This window comes from Lacerta agilis, chromosome 9 (genome assembly GCF_009819535.1).
Source record: "Lacerta agilis isolate rLacAgi1 chromosome 9, rLacAgi1.pri, whole genome shotgun sequence".
Taxonomy (NCBI): domain Eukaryota; kingdom Metazoa; phylum Chordata; class Lepidosauria; order Squamata; family Lacertidae; genus Lacerta; species Lacerta agilis.
Genome location: NC_046320.1, coordinates 46,098,766 through 46,114,700, shown reverse-complemented (window position 1 = coordinate 46,114,700; position 15,935 = coordinate 46,098,766). Strand labels below are relative to the sequence as shown.

The window sequence follows — 15,935 nt, the reverse complement described above, 5'->3', positions numbered from 1 at the left end:
AGAAACATTAGCATTTCAAATGAAATAATATATATTGTCCTTTTAGAATGTAGAAAAGGGAATTTAATTTGGAACAGAATATACGTATATTTTAGTACAAGGGATTTTTTTTCTAAGCCAAAACAACAACAACACTAAATGTATTGCTAACATGTCATGTTTCTATAATTCTCTGGCAGCTCTCTGTGGTACACCTTATAGAAAAGGCCTGTGTACACAGATGGAAATTCTCTCACGGTTAAATCAATTTTATCAAACCCTTCCCTATACCCATAAAGAAGCAATCTAGCAATATTGCTGGTGATTGGAGTAGTGTGTGGTGTCTTGGCAAGCTCAGCTAGGTCCATCCACTCACACCTCAGGCACTCCTGTTGGCATAAACTGATTTTGAAAGAGGAAGGCTCCATTCGGCAGATGATGTACATATCCGACTTGCCAAAGGCTCCCGGGTGTCTGTGTTGCTGCCGTATGCTTAGGAGGGACTTGAATTCTGACTTAATGCCAGTCTCCTCTAAAACTTCTCGAACTGCTGTGTTCCCTAAGGAGGAGGAAAAGAAAGAATTCATTTTTAAAAAAGCATTAACTATCATTCTCTCCTCCATCTTCTCTCTCGCTTTGCCTTGAGATTTTCAGTTGTGGTAAACATGCATTCAACAGCACCACCCCTCCCTCTGTTAGACTGAGTGAAACCCCCCCCCCCAAAAAAAACCTCTCCACAAAATACTTTGGTTGTAGATATTATAAAAGCACTATTGCAGGTGTTTTAATTTGAAATGCAATGTATTTGAAACCATCTTACACCAAACAAAGCAATTGCTGTCAAAGTTTTCTGTGCTTTTTAAAAACTGAGCTACCGCATTTATCATTAATCATAGGTACGACCTGAATCAAAACTGTAGAGTTGGAAGGGACCACTAGGAACATCCTAGTCCAGCCCCCTGCAATGCAGGAATAGTTTGCCCAACATGAGGCTCAAACCCACAACCCTGAGATTAAGAGTCCCATGCTCTACCGACTGAGCTATTCCAGAGCTTCAAAACACAAGACTGCAGAGCTAGAAAACACAATCTTGGCCTTAAATATAGGCGGCATTAATTCATTTCTTAATTTCTGATATGTAAAACTTACATTTTGGAAATGTATTTGTGGCTCTAAAAATAATTTTAAAAAGCCCAGCCCAGCAAATGCATAATTAGGAATTATGAAATTAGGTCTATGATTTAGGTGTAATTATTAATCACTCTGTGGTTTTAATCATGGGCAATATACAGTATCAGTGCCCATAAGTAAACTCAAATAAATGGGTTCTACTGTGGCACTTAGAATTATAAGCACATGTGGAAGACAGAGCCACTCCTCCCAAGTAGTAAGTAGCCTGTTATTGCAAGAGTTCATTGTGGATTTAAGAGTGATCTAGCAATGGTGTTACTGACATTACAATCGTACCTTGGATCCTGGATGCCTTGCGACTCGAACATTTTGGCTCCTGATATCGCAAACCCGGGAGTTAATGTTCCCGTTTGCGAATGTTCTTTGGAACCTGAATGTCCAACGCAGCTTCAGCAGCTTCCGGTTGAGTGCAAGCAGCTCCTGTAGCCAATCAGAAGCTGCACCTTGGTTTTCGAATGTTTTCGGAAGTCAAAAGGACTTCTAGAACAGATTCTATTTGACAACCAAGGTACGACTGTGTAAGATCATTTATGGCCCTAGAGTTATGATCTCCCATTCAAATGTTCAAGTGGGCTCTCCATTTGTTCTGAGTTTGTTCCCTGTTCCGAGTTTCCTTCATTTGAGGCCAAGGAAGTCGGCAGATATTAAAATGTAGGATTCTAAATTAATTCCCCTAGCCTGCCTTACAGGGGCTGCTTAATTCCCTCGAAAAGATTGGTGATCATGACACTCTTCCTTTCCTATGTATGCTGTTTCCCCTCTCTTTCAAATCTGGAGATATCTAAGGTTAGAATTAATTCTGCACAAACGTTTTTCCTAGCTGTATTTAGCATGAAACCATTTTAGAAGCTTGGTTTTGGCTGGGTTAGAAGCAGGTTCGCAAACCATGATTTGGCCTACAAAAATGTCAGGGCAGCCACATTTATTTTAATATAATGACACTATAATGTTCATATCATTTAACAAAATTTGCAACAGTCTGCCTTGAACATCATCCAATACAAAGGCACCACAAACCTTGAGAAACAACATACCAGTAATAAATTTTAAATAGGAGTTACTCATGCACATAATCCATGCCATATAGCAAAATGTGAGTTGCACAGTACATGCTGATTGTTGATGCGTTAGCAAAATGTTGGCTGACTGCTTTGCTGTGCTACCAAATTGCTATTCTGTCTTTAGTATGTTGATTGTTTTCCACCTTGCAGACAAGGTATATTTTGTGAGATTAACATATCTATTCAGAAATAGTTCCTACTGAGTTCAGTGGGACTTACTCCCAGGTGAGGGTGTAGCTTAGGTTGATAGGTTACAAAGTATGCTCACTTAACCAAAAAAGCAATTTCACTGAAATCAACATATGCTTCCAGTGTAGCTAAATACTAAGTTAAGTACCCGGTATGTCATGACTAGATTAGTATATTAAGACAGTTTTCACTGAGTTATTTTTTTAGATATAAAATCATGCCATGCCTTGTGTATATAAATTAAGAAAAATTACTTACAGTATTAGGAATAAGGATGCAAACAATTTTGATGTGCTGTATATAGGATTCGTCATTTTACCTACTTACAGCCAGAAGTTCCCATTTGCCATAAACAGGTTTCAAAGAAATTGCAGGCATGATGACTTGGGAGGTGGGGAAGGACCAACCTTATGTAATTACCCAAAATAGCCAAGTACTTACCAATGTCTTCACCTGGTTCAGACAATCCTCCTGGAAATTTCCATGCATTTATTGTCTTAAAGGGGAATAAAAACAACCATATGGTTAATCAGTTTCCTTTGACAAGACACCAGAAATAAATTGCCGTCTCTCTTGACTGGTCCTTTCTTTTGTTTTTTGCAAATGTGATACCAAAATACAATTAGGTGTCTACGTGTTTTGCAATATAATAGACATATAGTGGATGTCTATTATATTGCAAGAAAACATACACTGATTTGTCTAATGACTGTTAGATGGTTTATACTTGCAACACTGCTGCTCATTAACAGTTTTTAAAAGCTGCTATAGGTAGTTATATTCTATAGCCACAATCCAATGCTGAATTAGGCAAGTTTAAGCCTATGGCCTTAAGTGCACCTAACTCTCTGTTGGACTGGAGCCTATGTAATCTAATATTTAATCATGTATACTCTACTTCAATGTTTGCAAACATCAGTACATTTTCTAAACAGTGATTGATTGTAGTACTGTTCTATACTGCACTGGCTATGAATTTTTCTTTTGTGTCTGTAACGACCAATGTGTGTATAATGTATAATGTGTACCACATCATTTTTGGTTATGAAGCTGAAAAATAAAGCTGAAGTTCTTGTGTGCCATCAGATGAATCATGTGTTTGCGTAATTTTTAAAGACCAAAATGGATAAAGGTTTTTACCAGCATGGTGTGATAACTACTGCTAAGGACAGGTATGTTGAATGCATTGCTTTGATTAGCACCCCAGGGATAATGCATTACATATTTCTGATTATCTTTCCTATTTTTGTTAGACCAGCTTCAGATTAATGTGTGGTTATGGGGAGGGTGAGGGCTGAGTGTTTCCTAAAGCAGTAGTATCCTTCCAACTCACTTGGTCTGTGCACAGTAAGAGAAGGAAAACTTTCTGTAGTCAAAATAAAAATAAATAAAAATTGTCCACTAGCACCTTATAGACCAACTAAGTTTGTTCTGGTATGTGCATTTTCATTTTTGTATCCAAGGTCGAAACACCTTTTAGCTATTATACAAAAATGAAACAAAAATGAAAATGTACATACCAGAACAAGCTTAGTTGGATTGTAACAGTGATGGCCAAACTCTGCCCTCCAGCTGTTTTGGGACTACAACTCCCATCATCCCTAGCTAACAGGACCAGTGGTCAGGGATGATGGGAACTGTAGTCCCAAAACAGCTGGAGGGCCAAGTTTGGCCATCACTGGTCTATAAGGTGCTACTGGACAATTTTTTATTTTTATTGTTTGTATTTCGACTGCGTCAGACCAACACAGCTATCCTACATGAATCTAGAATATCTGTAGTCAATTAGTTGGATCCACAGTTTGTTGCACATAGCCCACACTGATACCAACCACTGTTTAGTTCTGAATGACATGTCCAATTGATTTCAACGGGATCTAAGTGCAGCTAATTTATTTTCAATGTTTTATATGCTCTCTCCCTGTCATGGTGAAGGCTCCTGCCATGAAGTATGAGCAACGGTTGTGGGGAGAGGAGCATGCTTAGTTATTTCACTGACACTGTGCATGGGGAGAGGTTTCTGCTCCACCCTGCCCCTGCTCATTTTGCTCTATTGCAGCAGTACCGTGACTAACGGATTCTCTAGGCAAGCAGTGGGAACCTCCAGTTTGCAGGCCGAGCACAGGCTTTCAAACCTCTCTATCTGGCTCTCAGGACTCTCTCCAGAAGATGAAGACCCCATCAGCTCTGCTGTGCATTCTCCCTGAGTGCATTCGCTTGGCTGGAATGTATCCTTGAACCATCACCATGCCTCTTGCCCAGATAGAGACATGAGTCTGGCTTTTGCATGGGTAGAATGTAGCCTACTGGATAAAAAATAGGAGTTGCATCCCTTTCTTTTGCCTCTGCCCCCAACTACATGTGACCCCTGGAAGGTCGATGTTCGATCCTTTATTGTGTTTTTAATATTCTGATGGGAGCCGCCCAGAGTGGCTGGGGAAACCCAGCCAGATGAGTAGGGTATGAAGGAGGAAGTTGCCCAAGCGGGGGGGATTAACCCTGGCACTCAAAAGGGTTCCCCACCTCAGCTCTAGGCAATGCATCTTGGTCACTTTTGCTGCTACTTCCCTATCCCCATGGGATAAGCAAGTGTGTGTGTGTGTGTGTGTGTGTGTGTGTGTGTGTGTGAGAGAGAGAGAGAGAGAGAGAGAGAGAGAGAGAGAGAGAGAGAGAGAGAGAGTGACCTTCTGGCTTCCATAATGCAACAGGGGCCATACTACAGAAAACTGCCTGTCCCATCAGAAGAAAAGAGATGAGGGTATGAAAGCAGAGAGACACTCCCACCCCTGCTTCACAGCATATTAATGGGTTCTTCACTAATTTACATATAAAACCAATTGGCGGGTAACCTATTTTGTTTCATGGGCCTTTAGACTTTGTTTTTCATCGCTGGGAACTGTTTTGCATTTTAATGCTCTTCAGCCATGGCGTCACATGTGCAGGTCTTAACACAGTGCAGGTCACCGTTACACAAATACATAGACTTAGAACTTTCAATACATTTGGCCACACCACTGGAATCTAAAGTGCTGTGAAGTTTCTAAGCACACTGTTTCTGAATCTAAAAGTAGCTGCTGGCAAATTTCAAGCAATTTTTTTTTTTAAGGCAGAAAGCCAAATCCTTAACAAGTACAATATGGTTCTTCATAAACTCGCTCTCCCTTGCTTAAAAGTGTGTTTTAAAACATATTTTTGGAGGAATTGTTATTTCTTGAATCTATTAATATTATATTCTCCATCACCCATCAGATACCCAGAGAAAAAAAGAGTGTTATTTTTTCCAAATTGGGATGTGTGAATTTTCCTGTGCTGCAAACTATATAACTGTAGCCAGTTAACAGCTTACAATTTGTGTGCCAAACTTAAGCATTAACCTGGCAATTTGTCAAAATGCAGGCAGTTTTACATTACTTGCTACATTGGAGGATTTGTCCTTGAACTTTTGAATTACAAATGAAACATATAATGCCTGCCTTTCCATTAAGTTGAAAATTAATCGTACAGCTAAGAAGAAGAAAAAGCAATTATTTGACCAGAGTATCAGAAGGTAACTGAAAATAAGCAAGACCTTATAGAAAACAATAGAAATAAATGCTTCCTGGTATATATAATTTGGTTGCTGACTGAGAATTTTTAACTATCCCAGCATTTTTTTAGTATAGGTAATAAATGGCTTTAAGATACGGCATAAGATTCTTAAGAGTTTTATATTTCCATTTATTATTTCTATGCCATTCTTAATGTATCTTTCATCAACTATATTTGCCGCTGACTTTAAGATACATAGCTGGATCCTCAAACTGTTAAGAGGATGGAGGTTTAATTCACCAAGTTATTGATTCATATCTACCTTAGATTTGTAGTGAGTGGAGGCAATTATCGTGTGATGGATATTCAGTGGCTGCCTTCCAGTTCCACATTACAGAAACCACCACGACCACAACTAACACTTGTGCTTTGGCAGGTTCAGCTCTTGAGGCCAAGCAGCGAAGTGTATATGTGCAGTTTAAATAATCTGGCAAGCCCCATGAATAGTGGTCTATTCTGGTTATCAGCTCAGATGTGTAATTTATTGCTGTGCTGGGTCTATAAATGTGTCATGATGTCACAGACAAAACACGCCTCTGTTTGAAAAAGAACCCACAGTGGTCACAGTATAACATGGAGATAAGTGGGTTTAAACCCCATGACTGACAATCCCAAAGGGCCAGGGTGCCTAACACTGCTGAATTATGGCTGGTGCTGGTACCCAGTTTGATGGACAAGATACCCTCATTCGGGTAGAGCCCCCTCAAAGCTTACTGGGAGGTGGGAATGGGTGGCAGCGCTGAAAGAATCATGCTCTTGCACTTCCTCTGTCCCACGCTATAAAGAGAAGTATCCGCAGCCACTATTACCTATCCAATACCCAACACTCCTTTGCTCCACCTCCGATGTGTGTGTTGGTGGCGACAATCAGAAGCTTTTGGGGTAAGAGAAGCAGTGGTAAACATAGCTGTCTGGCCCAGAACCTTTATTTATAGTGCCAGGCCATACAAGCATGTGATGGGCCCTAGTATTTGCCCCACCTGATCATAGCTATTGTCCTTACCTGGTTTCAACTACAACTATCCCGGTTGCATAGCAGAAAATCATCTCTGCTTGGCTATGGTGCTGGCAGTTGTGATTGCAATGTCAATCCAATCCTTTTCCTCTTTGGCCCCATTTTCCTAGCAAAGGGGTGGTTCAGCCACTGCTATCCACTGACTGGTGCCTTCTCTGCATGACTAATGTGAGCACGTCATCAAACTACCTCATGATGGGTGGGTATCTCTTGATGTTTGAGTATGAGTTACAATGTCTACGTTACATTGGCTTCAGCTCCAGTATAACCCAACACAGTAATATTGTAGGGGCCATAAGACTGTTAAGACTTTAGTATACCTAAAGGAGCATCTCCACCTCCATTGTTCAGTCCAGACACTGAGGTCCAGTGCTGAGGGCCTTCTGGTGGTTCCTTCACTGCGAGAAGAGAAGTTACAGGAAACCAGGCAGAGGGCCTTCTCAGCAGTTTCGCCTCCCATCAGATGTCAAGGAAATAAACAACTATCTGATGTTTAGAAGTCATCTGAAGGCAGCCCTGTTTAGGGAAGTTTTTAATGACTGGTGTTTTACAAAAAAAATTACCGCATTTTTTGCTCCATAGGGTGCACCGGACCATAGGGCGCACCTTGTTTTTAGAGGAGGAAACCCAGGGAAAATTTTTTTTCTGGGTTTCCTCCTCTAAAAGCCCTGTTTTTTTGAGGATCAGCTAAAAGTTTTGCAGCTTTTTTTTGCAAAGGGAAAAACCCTGTTTTTTGAGGATCAGCTAAAAGTTTTGCAGCTTTTTTTGCAAAGGGGGAAAAGCAAAGCTCCTTTTGCAAAGGGGGAAAAGCAAAGAGGAAAAGCCCCATTTTTATGGGGTTCAACTCACATTTCTGCAGCTTCTAAAGGAAAGGGAGCCTTTTCTACAGTTTCCAGACAGATAATCTAATCAGCCAGTCACATGTCGCTGGGGAAACAAACAACCTCCCTCTGCATCACATTCAACAAAGGAGGGCGGGGCTGAAAGGGAGCCGGGACTCTTATCTCTCTCCTGATCTCTTGCTGATCAGCTGCTGAGCGGGTCCTTTCAACACCTCATTTTCTCTTTGTAAAATAAAAAGCATGATCCTCTTTTGGCCCCTGGGCAATTTAGCTCCAGGGACCACCATTCGCTCCATAAGACGCACAGATATTTCCCCTTACTTTTCAGGAGGGAAAAAGTACGTCTTATGGAGCAAAAAATACGGTATGTGTTGTAAACCGCCCAGAGTGGCTGGGGAAACCCAGCCAGATGGGTGGGGTATAAATAATAAATTATTATTAATTATTACTATTATCATTATTATTAAAATCTCATTCAAGTCCATAGGTCTAAATTAGATTCAACGCATGTATGCCAATGCAACTGATTCATGCATTGTAGCTTTAAGTCATGTACAATTCAGCACGGGTTACTGCTTACAGAGTGAATTGTACAGAGTAGAGTTACTCTGCCAGTTTTGGCTGCCTTGCTGTCTCTGCTAAAACTTTTAATAAATTCTCTTCAAGCAAATTACAGCAGACGCCCAGTAGCTTATTTTTAAAACCTCAAATGTAGCTTGCTTTTTTCCCAAAATACCAAGAGAAATTAGGCTGCTCCTCGCAGCTTAATGGTTTAAATTTTTCTTCAGTTTCCATCCTAGATTCTACCAAACCCATCTACCGTACTCCCTGTAATTCTGTCTGTAACATCCCGTAATGGCTATGAAACATTTTAAGGCACAAACAAGGTATGTTCAGCTTGATCCAATGCATTCTTACTCAGAAGTGTTCCGCTGTGGTGGTCAATGGGACACTGGGGAGTGAGAATACACAGCACTTCACTTTTAATGTGCACTTGCTGATTACAGGGTATCTATTAATTTAACAAATGGCTGAATTTCAACCCACCAAATAAAGTGTGTGTGAAGGCTCTACAAACTGAAAAAACAAAACCCACTCAAGCCTTAAGTTCAAACAAAAGATTATGAAGATAACATCTTAAAAGGAAAAACAAAAGCAAAATGCCAGCATCAAAATCCAGTAAAACTCACAGTGAGCTTTTGTACAGATTGTTTAGGAACTTCCAGAGCTGAATTACCCTTCCTAAGTATAGTTAGTTAGCTGATGAAAAAGTATTACTTCAGACCATTGCTATCCCAACTAATCATTGACAAAAACAATGATCACAGAGATGATCTACACTCAAAAGTATTGGCCTTGTGTCATTTTGTCACTACAGATGGAAGTGAATAAAGTTAACTTTTAGCCATTACATGATATAAAAGACGAACAGGCTTCTTAATACAATTCACTACATTCAAGTCAAAGGGCAAGAGCAAGTGGAAGACTTAGCGCAGGCATTGAGCAAGGACACATCTTGAGATGGTGTGCAAGATCTTATGCACGAGACCGTGCAATGCGCAGATCTTGTGCCAAAACCTTCCTGCAAGCGGACGTATGTCTCCGGCACCAAATTATTTCTTCTAGATAATGTGAAAGACTTACTTTATTCCTGTCCTGTACGACCAATACTTTCCCAGTGTGGACATCCAATACAGCACCTGTTGGAGAAAGAATATTTTCTGTATCCTCTGATTTTTAATGAAGAACTAATGATCAAATGTTATATTCAAAGCATTAGATGCCCTTTAAGGGGAGAGGGGAAAATTAAGGATGATTCTTTAGAGAAAAGATACCATTGGAAATGCCATCTCTTGCGACGAGACCAATATAGCGATCACTTCCCCAAATTTGAAACAAGTGGCTCAGATGTTTCTTAGTTATGAGGCTGATGACACAACCCTGTCAAAATGTGCCTGCGTGCACCTGATCTTTCCACTCTGCATCAGTTTTGCTCTCTGTCTCTCTTCCCACCTTACCCAAAATTTAAAGCCTCCTATGGATGTGAGAGTTTTCTTGGCAGGGATACTGGAGTGGCTTGCCAGTTCCTTCTCCAGGTTATGCTTAAAATTCTACAAGGCAGGCTTAAGCAGTATGTGGACCGAGAACTCCCAGAAGTGCAAGCTGGATTTCGAAGGGGCAGAGGAACCAGAGACCAAATTGCAAACATGCGCTGGATTATGGAGAAAGCTAGAGAGTTCCAGAAAAACATCTACTTCTGCTTCATTGACTACACAAAAGCATTTGACTGTGTCGACAACAACAAACTATGGCAAGTTCTTAAAGAAATGGGAGTGCCGGATCACCTCATTTGTCTCCTGAGAAATCTCTATGTGGGACAAGAAGCTACAGTTAGAACTGGATATGGAACAACTGATTGGTTCAAAATTGGGAAAGGAGTACGACAAGGCTATATATTGTCTCCCTGCTTATTTAACTTATATGCAGAATTCATCATGCGAAAGGCTGGACTGGATGAATCCCAAACCGGAATTAAGATTGCCGGAAAAAATATCAACAACCTCAGATATGCTGATGACACTACCTTGATGGCAGAAAGTGAGGAGGAATTAAAGAACCTTTTAATGAGGGTGAAAGAGGAGAGCGCAAAATATGGTCTGAAGCTCAACATCAAAAAAACTAAGATCATGGCCACTGGTCCCATCACCTCCTGGCAAACAGAAGGGGAAGAAATGGAGGCAGTGAGAGATTTCACTTTTTTGGGTTCCACGATCACTGCAGATGGTGACAGCAGTCACGAAATTAGAAGACGCCTGCTTCTTGGGAGAAAAGCAATGACAAACCTAGACAGCATCTTAAAAAGCAAAGACATCACCTTGCTGACAAAGGTCCGTATAGTTAAAGCTATGGTTTTCCCAGTAGTAATGTACGGAAGTGAGAGCTGGACCATAAAGAAGGCTGATCGCCGTAGAATTGATGCTTTTGAATTATGGTGCTGGAGGAGACTCTTGAGAGTCCCATGGACTGCAAGAAGATCAAACCTATCCATTCTCAAAGAAATCAGCCCTGAGTGCTCACTAGAAGGACAGATCCTGAAGTTGAGGCTCCAGTACTTTGGCCACCTCATGAGAAGAGAAGACTCCCTGGAAAAGACCCTGATGTTGGGAAAGATGGAGGGCACAAGGAGAAGGGGACGACAGAGGATGAGATGGTTGGACAGTGTTCTCGAAGCTACTAACATGAGTTTGGCCAAACTGCGAGAGGCAGTGAAGGATAGGCGTGCCTGGCGTGCTCTGGTCCATGAGGTCACGAAGAGTCGGACACGACTGAACGACAACAACAATGGATGTGAGAAGACTCTCTGGAAAAGACCCTGGTGTTGGGAAAGATGGAGGGCACAAGGAGAAGTGGACGACAGAGGATGAGATGGTTGGACAGTGTTCTCAAAGCGACTAGCATGAGTTTGGCCGAACTGCCGGAGGCGTTGGAGGATAGGGGTGCCTGGCGTGCTCTGGTCCATGGGGTCACGAAGAGTCGGACACGACTGAACGACTGAACAACAACATGGATGCGGGTGGCGCTGTGGGTTAAACCACAGAGCCTAGGGCTTGCTGATCAGAAGGTTGGCGGTTCGAATCCCCATGAGGGGGTGAGCTCCTGTTGCTTGGTCCCAGCTCCTGCCCACCTAGCAGTTTGAAAGCACATCAAAGCGCAAGTAGATAAATAGGTACCGCTCTGGTGGGAAGGTAAACAGCATTTCCATGCGCTGCTCTGGTTCGCCAGAAGCGGCTTTGTTATGCTGGCAACATGACCTGGGAGCTGTATGGCGGCTCCCTCGGCCAGTAATGCGAGATGAGCGCCACAACCCCAGAGTCGGACACGACTGGACCTAATGGTCAGGGGTCCCTTTACCTTTTATGGACAGGCAGTGGCTTCTGAATGCATGTTTAGCCACTGACTTCTGTGGGGTACCTGCATGTTCCATTTTATCCTGCATTTTTGGAGGACAATGAGATTACATTTCTGAAGGCATATAGACTCCAAAGCAAAAGTTTTTCCATATGCACGCTTAATAAACTAATCACACTTTTATGTGTGGGAGGAATGGTTTATAAATGAAACAGCAACCCTGATGTAACATTCTGAAAGGACATTCCTTAGGAAATTAGTCATAAGTCTTCCAGCCTATGGCATACAATGATATGACTTTGTCCTTCCGGTACATGGTTGGCAGTGTTCTAGTTGGTGTGGAATCTTATTTAGGATGCAAAGCAAAAGCTCAGTTAATTTGGAAGTTACCTGTTAAGAATGTGCTAGGTTATTGTACTACAAAAGGAGTCTCAGATTTCTATGACACTAAGTGTGAATGAGCAATCTGGCCAGCGAATTCTGCACCGGCAGAAGTTTCTGAACTGTCTTCAGAGGCAGCCCTATGTATAACACGTTGCAGTAATTTAACCTAGAGGTTACCAGAGCATATTGAAAGCATAATACTATTTTTAACAACGTAGTGAAGTGTATGACTCAGCGGAAATTTTAATTTTGATTCACTCATAATGTCCTTTTTACTTTTGTGTTGTAAAAAAGTTTGTGCGAAAAATAATAACCATACAGTACGTTATTATTAATATTTTCCTGTGCATTGAGTTACTGCAGAAGTAGGCAGGAAGTAGCGATTGTTTGAAATGTAAGTGCTTTAGGGCAAATCTAACTACCATTATATTTCCAAAATCGCTGAAGACAACAGGGTTTCTTTAAGAAACTGAGATTGGCATGCATACCCTGACAGTGCTTTCAGCATTATATTTTTCACTCGACAGAGGCAGGCTCTTACAGTTGTCTGGAGATGGAAATAGCCTGCAGGAGTGAGGTACTGCTACAAAAAATGTTCATTTGTGGTGGTTCTAGCTAAGTAAGGAGAGGTAGGGTGAGGGGAGGCCAGATAACAGGCACACAGCACAGGCAGTCAGTGACTATGCCCCTTGTCCAATCTGGGAAATTGTGCTTGTCCTTTCAGCTACCTCAGGTATGTGGCGGCGGCGGCTGTTGAATGCCAGGTTGGCTTTGAATAAGACCTCCCTCAGTCATGATCCGACTGTGGATGAGGAGGCTTATCTGGTCTGCATCACTGAGACTTGGGTGGGCGAGCCATATTTTAATTACTGTACAGTTGTACCTTGTTTTTTCGAACAGCTTAGTTCTTGAACATTTTGGCTTCTGAACGTCACCAACCCGAACAGTGACTGTTCCAGTTTTTTAACTATTAATGGAAGCCGAATGTCCGATGGGCTTCTGATTGGCTGCAGGACCACCAATCAGAATCCGCAATTTGGTTTTGAAAGTCAAACGGACTTCCGGAACGGATTTCGTTCGACTTCCAAGGTACGACTGTATTGTTTTTCCCATAAGCTCGGAAACATGCTCAAACATGCCCTTAAAAAACAAATCAAAAAGTATTTTTTTTTCTTCTTTGCTGCCCTCTACCGATTTAGCTATGCTACAATCCTAAACCAACTTTTTGTGGTCTGGAAAATTTTGTGATTTGAGGCGGGAGCCACAACTCTGGTTATTATTAGCCACTGTTAGCACCAACATAAGACAACAATACACAATGTTTCTCTCTCTCTGAAGCTCACCTGCAACTCCTACTTGATGAGTAGCATAATGGGGTAACCTGCTGCGTCCTTCTGCTAGCCAAAGGGTGAGTGTGGCAGAGTCCGATTCTGCATGGTGGAAGGCAAAGCCCTGCTCTGCAGCCACAGCTATAAATCTGCTTTGTTGAATAGGAACATGCAGCCAGACTGCTACGTGGCCTTCTGTTCTCCATTGCCTGATAGAATCTGGGAGGAGAGAAGCACAGCAGAATATACTGATGTCTATTATGGCCAGGTGGGGCTCGCTAGCTCTAGGAGGCTTGGAACAAGTGAGGGTCACATGCCTCATCAAGCCCTCTATACCATGTCCATATATAAGGGGTGGCTATGGTTGCTTCAGTGATAAAAGAAATATGTGCACAAGCTAAAATGAGTTATCATTTTGAATGATGCCCTGTATCTGAAAGCTAAATGCTGGCATTAATCACGCTGGCTGTATTTGTACAGAGATACAAAAAAAAAGAGGCAATTTGGCTGCAAGATACAGTTGCTTTTCTCCTTCCTTTGTTGTGCAAGAAAACTAAATATGGATTCAATTAATTCCATTCGAACTGGGCAAGAAGCCAGGATACGAAGCTATGATTCGGATAAAACAAGGCATGGTGGGATTCTAAACCCTATATCGGCAAATCCAGGGTGCATCATTGTTATATGTGACTCGGCGGTGTTACGCAACCAACAAGCTGATCGCCCACCAGGAAAAAAAGTGTTGGGGAAAAGCAGAATAAATTAGCGAGCTTTGGTCTGCCAGGCCGAGCGCAGACCCTGCAAAGAAGCACCAGAGGCTCAGCAAAATGCACTTGCCCTGCAGGCACCTCCGAAAGGTTTCTGGCTCCAGGCTCTCCGGGGAGCGCAGCTGGGACAGGCGCACGCTCAGCCCACCAAATTTATCCCGCAGCGGCTGCAGCCCGGCCTCGGCAAGGCCAGAGGCGGCGGCGGCGGCGGCGTCTCCTCGAAGGCGGCGACTCCAGCAAACGCGGCGCTGAGGACAAGGCTGCAAGAGCCGCCAAGCCAACGGCAAGAGCCGCCGGCCACGCGCCGTCCACCCGGCCCCTAACATGGCGGCAGCTCCGGCAACAGCAACAAGCGAACGCCTCAGAGATAGGAAACGGGGGAAAGGCTAATGGCGTAGACTTCCGGTAGTCATGGGTAAAGCTTTGCTCACTGCCTCCTGGAAAGGGAAGTAGGGGCGGTTCAGTTTGCCTCGCGGCATCTCTCCTGTTAAAGAGAGAGAGAGTGATGGATGATGTTAAACTTTAGTTATTTAATTGATTGCATCTGCTGTTACAAAGAGAAAGAGAGAGAGAGAGAGAGAGAGGTGGATGATGTTAACATATATTTAGTTATTTAATTTATTGCATTTCTATCCCCCCCTTTTCCTCCAAGGAACTCTTGGTGGCGAACGTGGTTCTCCTCTTCCTCGTTTAATAATACCCACAACAACCTTGTGGGGTAGGCTGAGGTGAAGCGGCCCAAGGTCACTCGTTGGGCTTCATAGCTCGAGTGGAGATTTGAGCTCGGGTCTCCCAGGTCCCAGTCGGACACGCCTAACCGCAGTGGCGAAGTAACGTGAGAATAGCAGTGAAGCGATGAAGGCGGAGGTGAAACCACTCTAAAGCGGTAGTTCTGCACCTTCTCACCTTGAAACCGATGGGACTTGATTTTAAGTGGATACATTAAAAGGGTGCAATCATGTATACCTAACTGGGAATAAGCTCTATTGAACTTCTGAGTTAGGCACAGAGTTGCGCTTCACGACAACTATCAGTTTAACGCTGAAAGTGGAGTTTAACGGGACTTGCTTTCTAGTTTGTTGATCGCTGGCTAAAAACAACAGCGCCGCTTTAAATTAAAGTGAAAACCCAAATTCAGTTTGACGCTGGAAGTGTTGGCCACAGCTGCGGCGTAGGAGCCTTACCTTCCTCTTAGGGGACGTGGCGCAAGAGCCGGGTCTTTTTAGTCCCAAAGCAGTTCCGAATGACAATTCCGGGTATGGCATCGAACTCGGTTGACAAAGCGGTCAGAGCTGCAGCGATAGAGGGACAATCTCTTCGCTCGTAGAAAAAGGCTCAAACCACTTTGGGCGCCCCAGGCGTCAGCGAGGGCTGCTACGCCGGTGCCAGTGAGATTTGTTTGCGTGGGATGGGGGGGGGTATTGTTGGGTCAGGTTAGCTATCTTGAGTCCTGTGCTGTCGGTGGGTTCTTGTTGCTGTTGGGCTGTGTAGGATTTCTGTAACTCTATGAGATGCGAGGTAGCTTTCCTCTGAGGCGGAGTCGAGGGGTGGCGCTGAGAGGATTCAACTCAATAGTTCCCTAAAAGATTCCCATTTGCGCATCTTAAAAAAAAAAACTTTTTAAAAAAAAACAACAGCCACACTTTTTTATATATATAAAATGTTGCTGTTTCAAAGCGTCT

At 42.8% G+C, this 15,935-nt stretch overlaps 2 protein-coding genes across 2 annotated transcripts in view; one reads left to right on the top strand and one right to left on the bottom strand.

Annotated features, from left to right (window-relative positions):
- Positions 1–40: 40 nt before the first annotated feature.
- NUDT6 (nudix hydrolase 6) lies at positions 41–14,609 on the bottom strand. The gene is made up of 5 exons (XM_033159730.1): positions 14,324–14,609; positions 13,502–13,705; positions 9,510–9,565; positions 2,862–2,916; positions 41–538 (listed from the first exon to the last, which is right to left on the bottom strand). The coding sequence occupies exons 1-5, from the start codon at positions 14,577–14,579 to the stop codon at positions 147–149; spliced, it is 963 nt and encodes a 320-aa protein (XP_033015621.1). The 5' UTR covers positions 14,580–14,609; the 3' UTR covers positions 41–146.
- SPATA5 (spermatogenesis associated 5) overlaps positions 14,580–15,935 on the top strand; it is a 147,168-nt gene continuing 145,812 nt past the window's right edge. Inside the window, exon 1 of the mRNA XM_033159729.1 lies at positions 14,580–14,668. Within this exon, the coding sequence (XP_033015620.1) occupies positions 14,665–14,668 (4 nt within the window). The 5' untranslated portion in view covers positions 14,580–14,664. The remainder of the gene's footprint in view (positions 14,669–15,935) is intronic.